Source organism: Schistocerca serialis, chromosome 1, assembly GCF_023864345.2.
Source record: "Schistocerca serialis cubense isolate TAMUIC-IGC-003099 chromosome 1, iqSchSeri2.2, whole genome shotgun sequence".
Taxonomy (NCBI): domain Eukaryota; kingdom Metazoa; phylum Arthropoda; class Insecta; order Orthoptera; family Acrididae; genus Schistocerca; species Schistocerca serialis.
Window position 1 is genome coordinate 310,229,175 of NC_064638.1, and position 19,909 is coordinate 310,249,083.

General features: G+C 43.2%; 1 protein-coding gene across 2 annotated transcripts in view; it reads right to left on the bottom strand.

Moving 5' to 3' along the window:
• The window catches only part of LOC126469408 (lysophospholipase D GDPD1-like), a 171,261-nt gene extending 151,374 nt beyond the window's left edge, over positions 1-19,887 (bottom strand). For both annotated transcript variants that reach the window (XM_050096632.1, XM_050096630.1), the window contains exons 1-2: positions 19,689-19,887; positions 19,476-19,518 (exon numbers count right to left, since the gene is read on the bottom strand). In XM_050096632.1, the coding sequence (XP_049952589.1) occupies positions 19,476-19,518; positions 19,689-19,830 (185 nt within the window). In that variant the 5' untranslated portion in view covers positions 19,831-19,887. The remainder of the gene's footprint in view (positions 1-19,475; positions 19,519-19,688) is intronic.
• Positions 19,888-19,909: the final 22 nt, after the last annotated feature.

Sequence of the window (19,909 nt, forward strand, 5' to 3'; positions counted from 1 at the left end):
ACGGCAAAAAAGTGACTCACCCAGATGGGGAGGAGGAAACGAAATGAAACTTTACAGACTGAGAGGGTATGTGATGTTATTTCAGTGATTACAAAATCAAGTCAAATTTGCAAAGAACTTGGCAGTATAAGCTCACTTACCAGCATGATGTCACACCCTGTCTGACATTAATGTATGCACTGATTAGAATGGGATAGGTGTCATGAATCTTAGTATTTTCCCTTGGGGCTACCTGGTCCACAACTGTTGTGACTCACCACTGATATCCACGATACTGGCACTGGAATGGAACTGATGTCCATACTGATCCCACATGTTCTTTTTGGGACAGATCTGGGCATCTTGCTGGTCACAGGAGTACCTCAAAATCACACAAACAGTTCATTGACAGCAGTATCATTTGTGGATGAGCACTGTCTTGTTCAAAAATGGCACCACAATATTGTCACATAAGCAGTAACATATGGACGAGCATTGTCTTATCCAAAAATGGCACATCAATGCTTGAGCAGTAACACACAAAGAGACAGGATGTTTGTGGCATACCGTTGAGCCATCTGAATTCCCTCTATCACTACCAGAGGCATGACCTTAAGTAATACCCAATAATTCCTCACACCATGTGGCAAGAGTAACACTACTGTATCTCTGCAAAGCATTGGAATAATGAGTCCTCTCTCCAAGTTGCTGCCATGGTCATCCAGTGTGCTGCAAAACTGTGACTCATTTCTGAACACAATATAATGCCATTCATCATCAGCCCATGCCTCCCAGTCATGGCACCACTCCAAGCACAGGTGTTGCTGCTGTGGCATTTACGACAACCTACATATGGCACAGTAAGTCCGTAGTCCAGCTGCTGGTAGTCTACGAGATGGTGCAGGATAACAGAATGCTGCTGGGAGTCCATTATTTGTTCTCATATGGCAGGTGCTATAATGTGCTTGGTGCACAATACAGCAGGCCCCCCTTGTGGTGGGCAGAAGTGGCTGACTATGCCTGGGCCGCTGAAACATGTCACTTCAAGGTCACTCCCCAAGTGCCGTAGAGTTGGTAGTATAACTAACAAGTGAGGAACGGGAGGTACCGTGTCTACTGAACCAATAACAGCACCGAACAAAAGCCAGTTCCGGCGTCGACGCTACCACATTGCCGGCTTCCATGTAAACATTGTATGTTAGAGTGCGAACACCTGCTGTTGTGTTGTGTTACCACCTCGACTACAGTTTTTGTTTGTTAAACAATGTCTCCAAAACGATGTCGTTCACCAAGCAACAATCTGTTGCGCTGTGGAGTGCCATTAAATAGTCAGGCTTTGAAATTACTACGGAGGACGCATGAGTTTTACGAGCAAGAAAAAGAATTTTTTACTGTTCATGGGCATGCATTGATTCCTGCCGATAAAGTTTTAGAGTATACCTCGAGAACTCTAGGACTCAGTGAAAGAACAGTTATAAGGAAACGGGTGCTACTTCAAGACTTACAAGACAGTGAAATAAACAGTGTGGAAGAAAGCCCCTGTGGAAGAAACAGTGTGTTTTTAAGTACTCCGGGCAAGAAAAAGAAGATATTGATTCTTTCCAATCCAATGCAATTCGTCGGCACTTATACAGATACTATAAAAGGAAAGAATACCCCACAATAGCAAAGTTGCTAATTTCTTTAAAAGAAAGCAAACTTTTCTCAGGAGGGAAAACGTCACTTAAGATGATATTAAAAAGTATGGGCTTCTGTTTTAAAAAGTTTGATGGACGAAAACTGTCACTAGAAAAAGCTCACGTCGTTGCAGCTCATACCATTTTCTTACACAAAATTGTAGGAAAGGACATACACTCAGTCATATGGTTAGCCACAGTTTCTACAGTGGTTTAAAAACTTGTTGCCCCAATTCAGTATTCCAACCGTTTTTGTGATGGACAATGCACCGAACCATTCCATGATTTTAGATAAAGCTCCCACCACTAGTGACTGTAAAGAAACTATGGTGCAGTGGTTGCAGGCGAGAGACATTGCTGCGGACATGAGCATGACAAAACTGCTGTTATACTCGCTTGAGAAACAAAATAAGCCTGTGACGCCTAAATATGTTGTAGATGAAATTGCAAGCGAACAGGGTCACTTGGTAATTAGGCTACCACCTTATCACTGTCATTTTAATCCAATTGAATTGGTTTGGAGTGAAGTCAAGGCGTACATTAGAAGTAACAACAAGACTTTTACTACACCAGAAGTGGAAAGACTGCTACGTGAAGGTCTTGCTACGGTAGACGCTGCCTCATGGAGGAAAAAAGTAGACCATGTAGCTAACTGATAAGAGAAGCACAGACTATAGATGGCATTATAAATAAAAACAAACAGTTAATGATTTCTCTTAATAATAATAATGATGATGATGATGATGACCAAGACAACGGTTTTGGCGCCGATTCCGATGACAGTGAAGGAGAACTGGATGGAACTCCACCATTGACATCGTAAATTGGTGAGTGTAAATGTATACAGAATTCTTTTTCTCTCTGCAATCGGTAAGCTATGTATGTCTTGCTTTATTTCTTTCTATGAGTGTGGATAGCGTGTTATTTGGTATGCTTAAATTTGCAATATTATACGACGTTTTACATGCAGTTATTACTGTAACAATTTGGATGACTTTTCATAGGTATTGTCATTAACTTCAGGTGTTTTTATTTCCCGGTTTCATATACTATCAAACGCTTGGTCTCCATCTTCATTCTCTCCATTGTTAAAAAAACGTACTTTGTTGCACTTACATACAAACGTTGATTGTAGCTTACATTTACAAAACGTACTTTGGAGTTGTGGGCGTGTGCGGTGGCAGCTATTGCAACCTCGCAATTGAGGTGTAGCCAACCACACGCGAGCTGTCAAGTGACATGTTTCATTGGCCCGGGTGTAGAACCTTGACGAGTATGCCTGCCCTCCTCATCTACATCTACATGGATACTCAGCAAATCACGCTTAAATGCCTGGTAGAGGGTTCATCAAACCACCATCACAATAATTCTCTATTGTTCCCATCTTGAACGACGTGCTGAAAAAATGAACACCTATATCTTCCCGTGTGAACTCCAATTTCCTTTATTTTATTATGACGATCATTCCCGCCTATGTAAGTCTGTGTCAACAAATTATTTTTGCATTCCAACAGTGGGTCGCTGTTACGTTCAAAAGCCCCACAGATCTGGATACTGCACGATTTGAACAAGTAGCCTAATGGAGACCCACCACGAGGTTTGTTTGTTGGTTTAAAAGGGGGGGGAGGAACAAAACTACAAGGTCATCAGTCCCATGTTCTCAGTAGAACAATTATCCAAGGGAAAGAAGAAAACAAAAAAGACGTACAGCACAATAACAGAAGAAAGGAACAACCAGAAGAAAGACAGAAGGACAACAAACACGATAATGGACAAAGCAGGACAAGAAAACCACAGAGAGATGCAAGAAACAGGGAGAAGAGATTAAAAACAAGAAAGCAGATTACCATGGCTGGCTGACCATGAGAATAAAAAAGGAGAAGCCAGCCACTGTGCAACACCTTAAGAGTCCTAGGGTGGAGGACACAGAGGGACAAAGGACACGTGCTAAAACTCAGATCAAGTGATAAAACCCACCCTCACGAATAAAACGTAAAACTTAAGCTGCTGTTGAGGCATTGTCACCCAACACCGAAGGTAGAGTGCTGGGAAAGTTAAAAGTCCACATCAGAGCGGCTATAAGTGGGCAATCCAGCAAGAGCTGGACAACTGTCATTTGAGAGCCACAGCGACACTGAGGTGGGTCCTCATGACGGAGGAGGTAACCATGTGTGAGCCACATATGGCCAATGCGGAGTCGACAAAGAACAACTGATTCCCTGAGAGAAGCCCGCAGGGAAGACTTCCACACATTCACTGTCTCCTTAATGACACGCAGTTTGTTGTGCATACTCTTTGCCATGCCATCTCCCAAAGCTGAAAAACCTTGTGGCGTAAGACAGAATGCAGGTCAGTTTCAGAATTGCCCATCTCCAGGAGCAGTTTCCACGTAGCCTGTTTGGCCAGCCTGTCAGCAAGTTCGTTGCCTGGGATTCCGATGTATCCTGGGGTCCACACAAATACCACTGAACGACTGGAATGTTCCAAGGCAGAGATGGACTCCTGGATGTTCGCTACCAAAGGATGGCGAGGTTAGCACTGGTCAATAGCTTGTAAGCTGCTCAGGGAGTAAGAACAGAGAAAAAACGACTCATCAGAAAAGGAACGGATGTACTGAAGTGCACAAGCTCTGCATTGAATACACTGCAGCCAGTGGGCAAGGAATGCTGTTCAATATGGCCTCTGTGGACATAGTCGAAGCCAACATTACCATCAGCCATCGAGCCATCAGTGTAAACAACTTCAGAGCCCCGAAACATGTCAAGAGTCGAGAGGAAGTGACAGCGGAGAGGGGTGGGGTTAACGGAGTCCTTAGGACCATGCAAAAGCTGCAGACAAAGTTTCGGCCGAGGTGTATACCATGGAGGTGTACATGAATGGATCTCAAGTAGAGGTGGTAAACGGAAGGACTCCAGTTTGGAGAAAAGGGATCGCATGTGAACCGCAATTGTGAGCCCTGACCTGGGCCGCCGATATGGGAGATGAACTGCCATGGGTGGGTAAAGGAGACGGTAATTCAGATGCTCAGGAGGACTACGAATGTGTGCAACATAACTGGCAAGCAGTTGTGCACTTCAGATCCGCAATGGAGGGACTCCGGCCTCCATCAGGACACTGGTCACCGGACTCATTCTAAAAGCTCCCGTTGCTAAGTGAACACCGAAGCAGTGCACCGAGTCGAGGAAATGCAATGCTGACAGCGCCGCGGAACAGTAAACCAGACTCCCAAAGTCAAGGCAGGATTGAACAAGGGCTCTGTAGAGCTGCAGCTGTGTAGAGCGATCTGCATCCCAGTTGGTGTTGCTCAGGCAGCGGAGAGCATTGAGTTGCTGACAGCAGTCCCACTTAAGATCACAAAGGTGAGGTAGCCAAGTCAATAGGGCATCAAAAACCAGTCCTAAGAATAAATACATATCCACTACAGTGAGTGGATTGCAATTAAGATAAAGTTCAGGTTCCGGATGAACGGTACGACGCTGACACATGTGCATCACACACAACTTAGCTGCTGTAAACTGGAAGCCGTGGGCTAGAGCCCATGATTACACCTTGTGAATGGCTCCCTATAGGCACCTTTCAGCAACACCAGAACTGGAGGAGCAATACAAAATGCAGAAGTCATCCCCATAGAGAGAAGGGGAGACCGACAGCCCTACAGCTGCTGCTAGGCCGTTGATGGCCACTAAAAATAGTGGTACACTCAATATGGAACCCTGCGGAACGCCATTCTCCTGAATATGGGGCGAACTATGGGAAGCACCAACTTGAACACAGAATGTATGAAGCGACAGAAAGTTTTGGATAAAAATCGGGAGCAGGCCCTGGAGACTCCACTGATACAATGTGGCAAGGATATGATGTCGCCAGGTCATGTCACATGCTTTACGCAAGTTAAAAAAGACGGCAACCAGATGTTGGCGTCTGGAAAAGGCTGTGGGGATGGCAGACTTAAGGGACACAAGATTATCAGTGGTAGAGTGAGCCTGGCGGAAGCCGCCCTGACATGGAGCCAGTAGGCCACGTGACTCCAGTACCCAAGTCAACTGCCGACACACCATACATTCCAGCAGCTTACAGAGAATGTTGGTGAGGCTGATGGGCTGATAGCTATCCACACCAAGCAGATTTTTACCAGGTGTTAGCACTGGAAGATGGTGCTCTCCTGTCATTGCGATGCAAAGACGCCATCGCACCAGATATAGTCGAAGAGGACTAGGAGGTATCGCTTGAAGTCAGACGAGAGATGTTTAGTCATCTGATTGTGGATCCAATCTGGCCCAGGAGCTGTGTCAGGCCAATGTGCAAGGATGCTGAGGAGCTCTCACTCTGAAAATGGGGCATTATAGGGTTCACTGTGGTATGTAGTGAACGAGAGGACTTTCCACCTGACACTATTATAGCCGCCATAGTTCCTGTAATATCCCTTATAGCCACTGAGGGCAGGGGTCCACTTTGCTGGGAACCAGGTTTCCTGGAGGGCAATGCAGAAAGCAGATGCCACGGCTCAGCCAGTTGGTGGAAAAAACCACCACAATTCCACTGGAGGATGACGTGATTGTGAGACTGGGAAGGCATGAAACACTCCATGAGGCAGTTTTCGCCTCAGGGTCACCTGCTGCCCCCAACTTATTTCCTGAACAGGCTATATCCATTGTGGCTGAGGGTCTGGTGAGATCTAGGTCCTTAGCGGATGCCAGAATCTGCACCTCATCCTCAGAGGCAGAGCTTGTAGGTAGCGGTGGTGTGGGTGCCACCGCAAATCCATGGTTTTGAGGGTGTTCTTTCTGGATTTCTCTTGCTGATCCTTGGGTTTCTCTGGCTGGGAGGGAGTCACTGATTCTGTCTCTGGGATGGAGGATGATCGTGAAGTTCTATGACCAGCTGCTTTTGGGCACTTCAGGTACTGGCAGGTGTCATCTTTCCCACTAGCAGAAACCTGGGAAGGGAGTGACCCAAGGACCCCTTCCTAGCAAGAGGAGCTGAAGAAGACTTATGCTTCTCCGTCTGAGAAGTGGGGACTGGTGTCCCCAATGGTTGGGGGGCACAGTGCTCCAGATTAAGGTGGTGCGGGAGCAACAGGGAGGGAAGTGCCCCCCCACCATCAATGGGGCATGTGTAGTCTTCCGGCTCTGAGAGCCGACTGAAACTCGCAGAACTGATGGGGCTACAATTGTTCTCATAGTAGCAGGCATAAGAGGTCGTAGCCACAGGATGTAGGCGCCCAAATTTCCTCTTAGCCTCAGTGTAGGTCAGTCGGTCCAGGGTCTTGTAATCCATGATATTCCTTTCTCGCTGTGAAATCCTGCAGTCTGTTGAGCAAGGGGAATGATGCTCTCCACAGTTGACACAGATGGGAGGCAGGGCACATGGAGTATTGGGATGGGATGGACATCCACAATCACGACATGTGATGCTGGAAGTACAGTGGGAAGACATATGGTCGAACTTCCAGCACTTAGAGCACTGCATTGAGGGAGTGATATATGGCTTGACATCACAGTGGTAGACCATCACCTTGACCTTCTTGGGTAATGTGTCACCTTCGAAGGCCAAGATGAAGGCATCGGTGGTAACCTGATTATCCCTCGGACCCCGATGGACGTGCCGGATGAAATGAACTCCTTGTCGCTCTAAGTTGGCATGCAGCTCGTCGTCTGACTGCAAAAGAAGGTCACTGTGGAATATAATACCCTGGATCATAATTAAGCTCTGATGAGGCATGATGGAAACTGAGACATCCCCCAACTTGTCACAAGTGAGTAATGCCCTTAACTGGGCAGAGGATGCCTTTTTTACCAAGACTGATCCTGACAGCATTTTGGACAAGCCCTCCACCTCCCCAAACTTGTCCTCTAAATGCTCTACAAAAAACTGAGTCTTTATCAAGACAAAGGAGTCCCATCAGCTCTTGTACATACGCGGTACCAGGGCGAATAAAGTTCGCTGCCATCCTTAGCCTGGCATTCCTCCCATGGTGTGGCCATGGAGGGGAACGATTTAAGATCATACTTCCTTGCATTGTACTGAGACTTGGAACGCTTAGAGACTGCTGGCGTTTGATCACCAGCAAGTGATGATGTGGTACACTTCATCGCAACACCTGCCGTGATGCCACTCACTCCGACCAGGGGCCCTCCCAACCTGCACCACCCAGCCGCAGCAAAGGCCACCTGGCAGGATGGCCATTGCCGGGAGTCTCGATTCTCCAGGGTGACAGGCATCTACTCCATGGCATACGTGGGGAGTTAACAGCGCAGGCATCAGCAGAGCGATCCCTATGTAGTCGGGGCAATAACCAACAGGGTAAATGGTGGCCCCACCACAACGGACTGGCTACCGTGCTAGATATGAGGTGCAAAGAATTCCATGGTCATCGTCAGTGCAGGGAACAACACTGCATAGTGGGCTAAAGATCTATTTGTGCGATGGATACGATGCACTGTGTAAGGCACCCTTCCCCAATTGGCTCGCTCTTCAGGGAAAATTTTGAAAAATGAAGGTCAAACCCTACAGGGGACCACCAAATAAAGGCCAAAAGGTGTGAGACTCCTTTTAGTCGCCTCTTACGACAGGCAGGAATACCTCAGGCCTATTCTAAACCCCGGGCCCGCAAGGCCACTACGAGGCCCCTTTTAAACTATCTCAGGTGCTGAAAACACTGTCACACATGAGTAAGTGGCATCTCCATGTCCTTCACAGTGATCACTCAACCTATGATGCTGTGACGCTCCGTATATACCCTACTGCAGGTGATAACAACACTTATGCACTCTGGTCAGTCTAACATCAGAGAGAATTGCAACTCAAATCATTTTCATAACTGCCAACGGCGCATCTTTATTACATATTCTGAATGAGAAATAATATATGTCAAGGTAAGCATCAAAAGTGGATCAAACACAGTAATTGCGCACTTTTATGACCACCTGTATGAAGATCTGCAGTGGCCAAGTGCTTCAGAGATAACTTGAAGAGTAACCCCTTTAAGTTCTCTGATCACACTATCTAACAGCTTGCCAGCTATAGATTTGGAGTATCATGCAATTCAGACTTGTGCAAAAGAAATGGATTCACGTCATATAGTTCTGAATGTCTTGTCTGAAAATTACTTTGAGCAGATAGTTACAGAACCTATGTGTAAGGGCAGTATGATAGACCCAATAACTAACTGATCTGACTTTTTGAACCAGTTACACTGAGGGGAGAATTAGTGTTCATAAGGCTGTAGTGACATCAATGACTAAGGGTTTTACAAGGAATTTTAAAAGAGATAGGTAAATATTTATATGTAGGAAGTGAGACAGGACAATAATTATAGAGTACCCAGGTAGACAACATCAAATCAGCTCTGAGGCTGAAGATTTGAAGCATAAATGGATAAAACTCAAAACCTTTGTACAATATGCCTTAGACAAGTACATGCTGAGCAAGGTTGTGGCAAATGGGAAAGACCCACCGTGGTTCAGTAGCTACGTTAGAAAGTTGCTGTGACTTAAACAAAAGCTTCACTTCCAAATTAAATTAAGTAAAACCATAGAACACAAACAAAGGCTGAATGAAACCAAAATGAGTGTGCGGAGAGCAGTGCTGAGTGATTTCACAACCTCAGAGATGAATCTGAGGTCATGTGTCTGCACGGTCATGTCCTTCATAGAGCGAGATTTAGCAAGAATAGTACTGTAAGTGCCAGATGATAGAACGCATGGTTTGCAACTGGTCAATAAGTGGCAAGTGACCGAGTAAAGCACTTTTTCCTGGGCAGCCCTGCCATTGAGATACACGGGACAATTTGAAGAGGTGGCGGCATGGTCGACATTGCAGTTGACACAGTGGTGAGAAGGAAGCGGACAATTGCCCTTGTGCGCATCCCTACCACAGTTTACGCATTTGGCCAGGTGTCGACAAGACACTCGAGTGTGGTTGAAATGATGACACTGGTAGCATTGCATCCGATTCAGAATCTATGGTCGGCTGTGATAACTTCAAAGCCTGCTCTGACCTTGGATGGAAGTACCAGTCTAGCAAAGGTGGGAAAAAGAGTGTGTATGGGCACTAAGGATGCATCTACCTTTTTCATCACACTATGGATGGCAACGACACCCTAATAAGACAGGTATGTTTGAATTTCTGCCTCAGTCAGACCATCAAGCAGCCTAGTGTAAACACTACAGGAAAAATTCAGAATTCTATGGGCTTCAACATGAATAGGATAGCCATGGAGAAGGCAAGTGGCAACAGTTGTGCCTGACAATCCAAAGCAGTCACCAAAAGCAAAGTGCCATTCCGTAAACGAGAGCAGGATTCCACAGTTCCGGCAACTGCATCAACACATTTCTGAAGAAGAAACGGATTTACCACTGCAATGAACTGATTGTCTTCAGTACGTGAAACCACAAAGAACCATGGTGCAACTGGGAGGGTCTTTGAATTGGGAACATTTGATTACGGATGTTGTCTGGTCCTGGGGACGTATCCTTACATTGCTCAAAAGCATTATTTAGTTCTTAGACCATAAAGGGTATGCTGTCAGTTGCCAGTTGGATATAAAAGATATTATATTACATTATGTTACATTACAAGGAGATGCTGAGTGAAAGTAGGATGGAAATCCTTAGATGCTGACATTTCTACATAATGTATTGCTACAAGTTCAACAATTTCACAGAACACAGTGTTCATTTTGTCAAGAATTCCCTGTATTCTATTAGTGGCTTCAAATCCCCCAATCTGCTGTAGTGTTTACCGCATTTGTGAGATGGTTGTATGTACTGTCATAAAAAAAATATACTATTCCCAGCATTCTCTCTTCTTTTGTTTCACTAAGTAACATGCTTTTGCCCTTGATCTTTTGCACAAAATTAAATTTTTGGTAGAGGGGTGGCAGCTTCGTTACAGAGCCCTTCATTGTTCTCTGATGGTATCTGCAATCTCTCTGTACCACCATGAAACAGACTTCTTTCTAGGAGGACCTGAAGGGAATGGTACCATACTGTTTGCAGCCTGAGAGATGTGTGTGTGTTGTGTCTTGTACCAATTCTCTGTACTTCCTGTGATAACAGTGAAAGCATTCCAATTGGCTCTCCACAATCACCAATGTGGTAAACAATCAATGTGGTGAAAAATTTGGGACCAATGGATCATAGATGAGAGGTTAGGGCTGCAGACTGTTAAATGTGTTGCAGAATAGGAGCCATAGATGATGTTGAAATGTGTTGAGGCTCCCAAATTTATTATCTACCTGGAGTGTAAGGTTTCTGTTAAAGATAATTGCTTGCACCATATTCACAGTTTTATGTGGAATAACTGTCACTGGGATGTCACCAAGTCTTTCACATATGTGTGAAGTGCTTGAGATCGTGCAACAGAGGCGGCTTCAATCAATAGTGACCTATTCAACATTTTCAACAATCCTTCTACTTCTCCAAATTTATCTTCAATTTCATCTATAAACATAATGGCTACATCGCAGTAAAAGTATCTCTATCTGTTCTAGAACACACCAGGTACTGAATAAATTGTTTTGTTTCTTGTCTTCTTGCTTGTCCCCCTTCCCATGGGGTAAGTACAGTTGGGGAAGCAGCTGGACTGTAAACATCCACACTGAGCTATCAGTATCTGTTGAGACAGCACCAGATCAGTATGACAGTTTGACATGATGCATTCCATGTGCGAAATGTGTGTCCTGATGCCACCTACTTTTACCAAGGGATCTCCCCATGGGTCCACTGAGTCACAGTAAAGGTCATCTGGAAGACAGCTATTGCTGGGAGTCTGATGCACCAAGAAGATGGACATCTCCCTTGGTGTGGGAAGCTAGCAGCTCAAGCTTCAGACATGTGATCTCTATGTTGACAGAGGGCTCTATCAAATGGGTATGTAAAGAGCATATTGCGATTTCACGGCTCTACAATAACTTTATTATTTGAGATACTTTCACAATGCTTTGCACACACACATACAAAAACTCAAAAAGTTTTTTTAGGCATTCATAAATGTTCGATATGTGCCCCTTTAGTGATTCGGCAGACATCAAGCCGATAATCAAGTTCCTCCCACACTCGGCGCAGCATGTCCCCATCAATGAGCTCGCAGTTCTGGCACGTTTCTTGGTAGAGGAGGTTTAAACACTGAATCTTTCACATAACCCCACAGAAAGAAATCGCATGGGGTTAAGTCGGGAGAGCGTGGAGGCCATGACATGAATTGCTGATCATGATCTCCACCACGACTGATCCATCGGTTTTCCAATCTCCTGTTCAAGAAATGCCGAACTTCATGATGGAAGTGCGGTGGAGCACCATCCTGTTGAAAGATGAAGTCGGTACTGTCGTTTTTTTCGCAGAAGAAAAAGGGGCCATAAACTTTAAACCGTGAGATTGCACAAAACACGTTAACTTTTGGTGAATTGCGAATTTGCTGCACGAATGCGTGAGGATTCTCTACCGCCCAGATTCGCACACTGTGTCTGTTCACTTCACCATTAAGAAAAAATGATGCTTCATAACTGAAAACAAGTTTCGCACTGAACGCATCCTCTTCCATGAGCTGTTGCAACCACGCCGAAAATTCAAAGCGTTTGACTTTGTCATCGGGTGTCAGGGCTTGTAGCAGTTGTAAACGGTAAGGCTTCTGCTTTAGCCTTTTCCGTAAGATTTTCCAAACCGTCGGCTGTGGTACGTTTAGCTTCCTGCTTGCTTTTATTCGTCGACTTTCATGCGAAACTTGCCCGCACGGGTTCAACCATTTCTTCGCTCACTGTAGGCCGACCCGTTGATTTCCCCTTACTGAGGCATCCAGAAGCTTTAAACTGCGCATACCATCGCCGAATGGAGTTAGCAGTTGGTGGATCTTTGTTGAACTTTGTCCTGAAGTGTCACTGCACTGTTATGACTGACTGATGTGAGTGCATTTCAAGCACGACATACGCTTTCTAGGCTCCTGTCGCCATTTTGTCTCACTGCGCTCTCAAGCGCTCTGGCGGCAGAAACCTGAAGTGCGGCTTCAGCCAAACAAAACTTTATGAGTTTTTCTACGTATCTGTAGTGTGTCGTGACCATAAGTCAATGAATGGAGCTACAGTGAATTTATGAAATCGCTTCAATCATTTGTAATAGCCCTGTATATATATAAAAATAGAATGTAGAGACATAGCCAGGTAAGATAAGTAAGGCTAGTCGGAGATGGGAGATTGCAAAGCTTGGGGACCAAAGCCTGCCATGCACATATTCACAAGTCCTCTGAGGGGAGATCACATGAATGAATTTACTCCCATGCTGGCAGTGGTTTATCTTAGGACACTGTAGCAATGAAGGGCACCTAGTGATTGGAAAAATCATTCAGAAAGGGGTGATGAACATATATGGGTAGTTATAGACCTATAACACTAACATCAATCAGTTTTAAAATTGTGAAACATTTTCCATGCTCATGCATTGCAATGTTTCTAGCTAACTAACATCTCCTCTACAAAAAGCAACATGCATTCCATACACTGAGATCTTGTAAAAAAAAAAAACAGATCACTATTGGTGCATGAAGACATTTAGTTCAGTTCTGCACTGTCATTGATGCAAAAAATACTGACTTACTGAGTACTAAATCAGATTTGTGAACGGTTTAAAATTCAATGTTATTCTTAACAGAAGAAAGTCAAAAGAAATGGGTGGATGTAACTTTGATTATCCAAAGGTGGTGTCATAAGGCTGTCACAGTTTACAAACTGAATTAATGATTTAGTGGATAACTTTGGAGGCTGCACGAAGCTATCTGCAGATGACGATGATGATGTCTATAGAAAGGTTGCAATGCCAGTACACTGCATCGAAGTCAGGAAGGTCTGCAGAGAATGAACAATTGTTACAGGGGCTAGTAGTTGCTCCTGAATGTAAATAAATTAACATATTGCATACAAACAGGCAAATAGGTCCATTTCTATTTGATTTCACTGTATGGGAGAGACATCTGGAAACAGTAGCTACCAAAAAATAACTTGGAATAACCATGCAGAATGGAATGACAACATAAAACAAATTGTAGGAAGAGTAGATGTTAGGGTGATATACATTGAGCCAATCTTAAGGAGAAATATAATTCATCCCCCAAAGAAGTGGCTTACAAAACACTCCCTTGGCTATGTCTTACGTCATCAGTACAGTACAGGACTCTAACCAGGTAGGAATACTGGGAGAGGGAGAGAGAGAGAGAGAGAGAGAGAGAGAGAGAGAGAGAGAGAGAGAGAGAGAGAGAGAAGGTCCAACTAACAGCAGTACATTGATACATGGTGGTTTATGCAGTGTCAGTGTGTTACAAAGATACTTAAAAAAACTTCAGTGGCGTACTCCACAAAGAGAGGCATTGTGCAACAGGAAGAGTATACTATTTAAATTACAAGAGAGCACATTCAGAGAAAAGTCAGTTAACATAATAGTTCTGCCCAGATACATTTCTGAAAATAATTGGGGAGAGGGAGGGGAGGGCGGCCTTACAAGTTGTTAGACAATATGAGTTTGTTCAGGCTCCAACGACTTTGGCTATTCTCTCTCTCTCTTTCTTTCTTTCTTCATGTGTGGGTGGTGGTTTTTTTTCTTTTTTTTCCCCAGGCCTAGTCCGTGTCACTTCAAGCAGCATATGTTGAAATTTAGGAGTAAGTAAGAAACATGTATTTTTTGTTTTCTAAAAAAACTGCCCCAAGATACATGCCTCCAAAGATGACACTGAACACCACTTTGAAGATGCGAATTTCAGAAAAATTTTTAAAATGCTGTATCTCTGTAACAGTTCTAGATATTTTGTTAGAGTTTTTTTTCTATTTGAAAGGTAATTGCTTCATGATTGCAATGGTATCCTCCAATTGGATTTATCTGTCAAAGTTCTTTTTTGAATTTTTTTATGATTTACAGATTATTTTTATTTATTTATTTTCCAAAAATGCTAATTCAGGAAAGTTAGATTTGTTTTCTGTTCTTTAGAACCATGTAGTACTATATTGTCTGTAAAGGACAGCTTCCACTCTTAAGTTGGACAGGTTTTATTTTTAAAAATCATTTTTTAACTTTTAAGGGTAATGTATGTCTTCACTGGAGTTGTTTCGTACTATTTTTTTTTATTGCAATATTTATTTCTACTGTCTTTAATGCATTTATTTCTTAGCACTTCCTTTGTTGTAGTTATTTCTTTTCACTTTCATTGTTGCAGATATTTCTCACACTTTGTTGTAGTTTCTTGTCAGTTTCTTTGTAATGGTTGCTCAGTGCTAATTTCTTTACTGAATAGGCTTCTAAGAAATCTGAGACCATCCAGTGAGTTCTGCGTTTTTGTGAGGAATTTGCCAGTTGACACAGTTGCAGCGTGTTTTCTGAAAAGGATTGTTTGAAATGTCTTCTGACTGGGGCCACGGGAGAGTGAAGTTTGCTGACTATTTGCATTTCCATAAAAGAGTGATTTATAAGACAAACAAAACAAACACTTTGTACAGGTTGGGAATAAATGTTCCCAGTGACGACTTTTTGTGTTCTAAATGTTTTCACAAAATAAAAACAATGATAGTAACTGAACAATGTGAAGCCTCCCATGGTGCAGATGATGCAGATTTTGCATCAATAGAGGAAGAATTAAACACCCTGAATCAGTCAACTACAGAGGGTCCTGTTAAGAAACCGTGGTCAGTGAAGCCGAGTTATAAGGTCTACGCATCAAGAAAGTGCAGAGAAATTACTAAAGCTGTGGATGAATACACTACAACGAAACTGACCACACTCCTCAAAGTTGAACTTCCATCTTCAGAAGAAAACGAACAACACCTCTTGCCAGGAATTTTTCACAAATATAAATTCAGCTGTTGAATATTGTGCATCCTACAGTGGAAAGGTGCAAGTTTTAACTATTATTCCAGGCACATTTTCAAAAGAAACAAGTTTGAACCACGTTCCATCAGCATCAAAGTACATGGTAGGCACACAAAGAAATAAGAGGTCTGTAAAAGGAGTCTTTGGAAGACCAGATCCCTATTATGGTCATCCTATAGAAGCAGCTCAAGTTCAAATAGTGCAGTCAGTTTATCTAGAAGATAAATGGGACTGTTCTCACCAGAGTGCCAACAAAAACATACACTATAAATGTAACAGTCGAAGGTTAAAAAGTTGTGAAAGTGAAGAGGTACATGACTCGCAGTATTACAGAAACTTTTGCAATTCACAAGAGCACCTACATAACTTCGCATATTGAAAGATCAAACTTTTATGCACTATGACCTAGTGGGTAGTTCCACACCCACCTAGAGATGTCTGTTTATGTGTGTACTGAGCGAATTTTGCATTTCATGTGGTAACTTTGAAGAACTTAGTGGAGCATGTGACATGTGACACCTTGGTTGAGCGTGTGAAGTCATTAGTAGTCTGTGATGAGAAGCAAGAGACTTGTTTTGTTTCAAGAATGTGGTGCTTGCCCTGGAAAGGGAGGACTGTCTTTACAGACACTTGGCCTGGAAGACATAGCGTGGGGGGGTGGGGGGGCGGGGGGGAGGGAAGAAAATAAACTAATTAAGAAATTTGGGAAATTTGTGCAAAGGTCTTATGGGACCAAACTGCTGAGGTCATCGGTCCCTAAGCTTACACACTATGCAATCTAACTTAAACTAACTTACACAAAGGACGACACACACACCCATGTCCAAGGGAGGATTCGAATGTCCGATGGGGGTAGCCGTGCGGACCGTGACAAGGCGCCTCACACCATGCGGCTACCCCTCGCAGCACTAATTAAGAAAATTGTTGCCTTTGACAGTTTCATTGATGAACTTGGTAAATGGTCAGTGAAAGCAGTAACACACCAGCATCTGAAGAAATTGCAACAACACACTGCAGAAGTAGAAGGGTGTGTACAGGCTGAAGCTTCACTGTGATTTTGCTGAGAACTGGTCTGTAATTCTCCCACAAGAAGTACAGGGTATCATTGGAGTAATGACCAGGTTTCAATTTTTACAGGAGTGACCTTTTCGAAACAAGTGTTGCAGTTATAAGTGATGACACAGGACATGACTCAGCACATGCTTTGCTAGCAATACGCAAAATTCTTCAACTGCAAACAGGGGCAGAGCAGGTCATCATCATTTCTGATGGTGCTCTTAGGCATTTTAAAAATCATTACCAGCTGTTTGAATTGAGTAAGTTGCTTGTGCCAACTGACTGTGCTACTGGTCATGGGAAGGGGCCTTGTGTAGGTGGCCTGCCGAAGCACCATACTACAAAACTTAATCTTTCCAGACCAAATACAGCTGTGATTTAGAATGCTGAGGATTTTACGAGAATCATCAAATCTTACACATCCATTCTTTTGTCCAAAACGGAAATTGAAGAATTCCGCACCTCAGAAACAGCAAGACAATATTCAGTTTCACAAAATGCGAAGCAGGATGTTTGTGGCGTGTGTGTACGACTGCTTCCCCCTACTTATACCTCCCGAGGAGATCACGAATGTAAAATTAGAGAGATTCGAGCACGCACGGAGGCTTTCAGACAGTCGTTCTTCCCGCGAACCATACGCGACTGGAACAGAAAAGGGAGGTAATGACAGTGGCATGTAAAGTGCCCCCCGCCACACCATTGGGTGGCTTGCGGAGTATAAATGTAGATGTAGTCACTGTCCTCACTCATCCAGCCCTCTCTCTGTTCCCATTCCTGCACCATACAGCAGTCATTTCACCGCCACACCCATTCTTTTAATTTCTCTCCTTTCCGCTACTTACCCCCCCCCCCTCCCACCTTCTCTCCTGCCCATCTAAACGGCAGCACTTCAATGTCCCCCACCCCCACCATACCATCCCTCCCCGCTCCAGCTTCCTCCTTACCCCCACCAAGTTGCCACTCCCATCATGCACTGTTGCTGCTGCTCACAGTGTGGTTTCAGTTGTCTGAGACTGCAGAAATATATATAAGGCCTTAATGGCCAAAAGCTATAACTGTGTGAATCTTTCTGTTGTCCCTATCGTGACTCAGCATCTGCATTATACGGTGAGTAGCAACTTTCCTTCTCTAATATTGTTACATTCCATCCTGGATTTTCCATTGTTTGATTAAAACTAAAATTATGCTAAATATAGCTAGGTTTTAATTTTTATGAGCCTGTTATGTGATAATGTGGTAAAACAGGTTTCATGTATAGCAAAAAATTCAATTATTTATACAATCTGTTCAACCTAAAAGTGGAAGCTCTCTTTCTGGGAATGTTGAACTATAAGGTACTAATCAACAGGGGGGAAAAAAAAAAAAAAAAAAAAAATCAAAATATTATGGATTGGCATTTTTGAAAAAAAAAAAATTCCGCTCATAAAGCAATTATCTTTCAAATAATAATAAAAAACCAACAAAATATCTAGAACTGTTCCAGAGATACAGGATTTTAATTTTTTTTTCCAAAATTTGCATCTTCAAGATGGTATGTGCAATGTCATCTTTGGGGCTGTATCTCGGAGCAGAAATTTTTTTGGAGGATACAAAAAAATACGTACTCCTTACTTAGTCCTTCATTCTAACATATGCTAAATTCAATAACATCTGAGACTGTGAAGATAAGATTTTTTTCCTAGCCTGCCTGAAGTGATATGGACTATGCCTACAGTTAAAGTCAACTGCTGGCAGTCATCTGCACGAATTCAGGAAACGTGGGTTCAGTGCTACCCAGTTTGGAGCAACTGAATATGTTCTCTGCCTAGGTTTTGACTACCCCTTCCAACCCTTTGCTCTGTGGCTCATACTGAGATGCAAGATCTGTCCCATACATCCTCCCACTACCACATAACCCAGGTCTATCACAGGCATTTCATAACCCCTCAGAAGCAGGAGCACCTGCAAAAGCAGCTATGTAATCTACCAACTAAGCTGCAATCACTGTGTGGCTCTCTACGTGGGCAGAACCACTAACAAGCTGTCTGTACACATGAATGCCCACCACAAAACTGTGGCCAAGGAACAGCTGGACAGTCCAGTTGCTAAGCATGCATCCAAAATGATATGTACTTCCAGTGACTGTTATGCTGTCCACGCCACAGCTTTACTGAATTGCACAGGTGGGAACTCTCCCTGCAATACATGCACTGTTAGATCAATTTTGATTTTGTGGGTTTCCTATAGTCACACTGACACTATTAATGTTTAAACTAAAGCTGTGGCTTTCATTGTCTCCCAAGTCCAACTTTGGCACCTCTACTAACCCAAAAGCTTCATCCACAGGAACTTTCTCTGCTGAGTAAATGTGCTTTCCTTCTTAGAGAAACAATTCGAATGATGGCCAAGTTAAATTACAACCTGCATATAATGAAATAAGTGCATTTTAATACTCTAGAAATATATGTAACAATTATGGTGTATTAGCTGCAATCCTGAAATGTGCTTCAACCTGTATGTCAATTACCATTGCTCCTTGTAATTAAAATACAGCACCAAACAACAATCGTGTAACCGTAGCCACAATAACAAAAAAAACTACGCATTTCTGGCAGTTGTATACCGATAGCAAAGAATTTACAGCTCTCTCAGTGAATACTATAAAGCAGATTGCTAGATATATTTCTCTCTTTGAAGAATCCTTTGATTCCTCACCTTCCTGCGAGCGTAATACGGTCTTCCACCTCAACCTTTTTTCTGTTGTTAAACAAGCCAAAATGAAACGTGCAGCACACAAAACCGAATGTGGGGGGCCACAATTTGCAAGGCAAACGCGTAACAAAGGATTATAACATGGTTCTAACTGTTTGTAACTGATACATTTGCTGCAAATCTCTACTGTGTAACGCATAAATTGATTACAAATGGTTTATTTACACACCGTTTAAACGCCGTCATTGTGTTTTCATAGTTTTCGCCAGCTCCTGAAATAAAATATCAATTCTGAAAACCAGTAAGCATTCAAGCAGGATAGGCCAAAGCTTTATTTAGGTTCTCTAAATTGCCACATAAAGAGAGCGACAGATCTCTCATAAAGCTTTGTCATCTCTTGGTGCGGAAAGTTCATTTAAATTCATGACTTATGTATATTTACCTCCACGATGGCTGATATGTCTACATTTAAATTTTAACTTTTTTCGATTGTGAATTAAATTCGGATATTTCAACAATATCAAGGACGTCATAACGTATCCTCCTAGTACAGCAACAATTACCATGACTAATGCTAGTAACATACACTAGTATTACTACAGAAATTTAGTATCATTAATCTCAACTCCCGTCCTGATGACTTTCTGAAATGGCGCCAAAGTT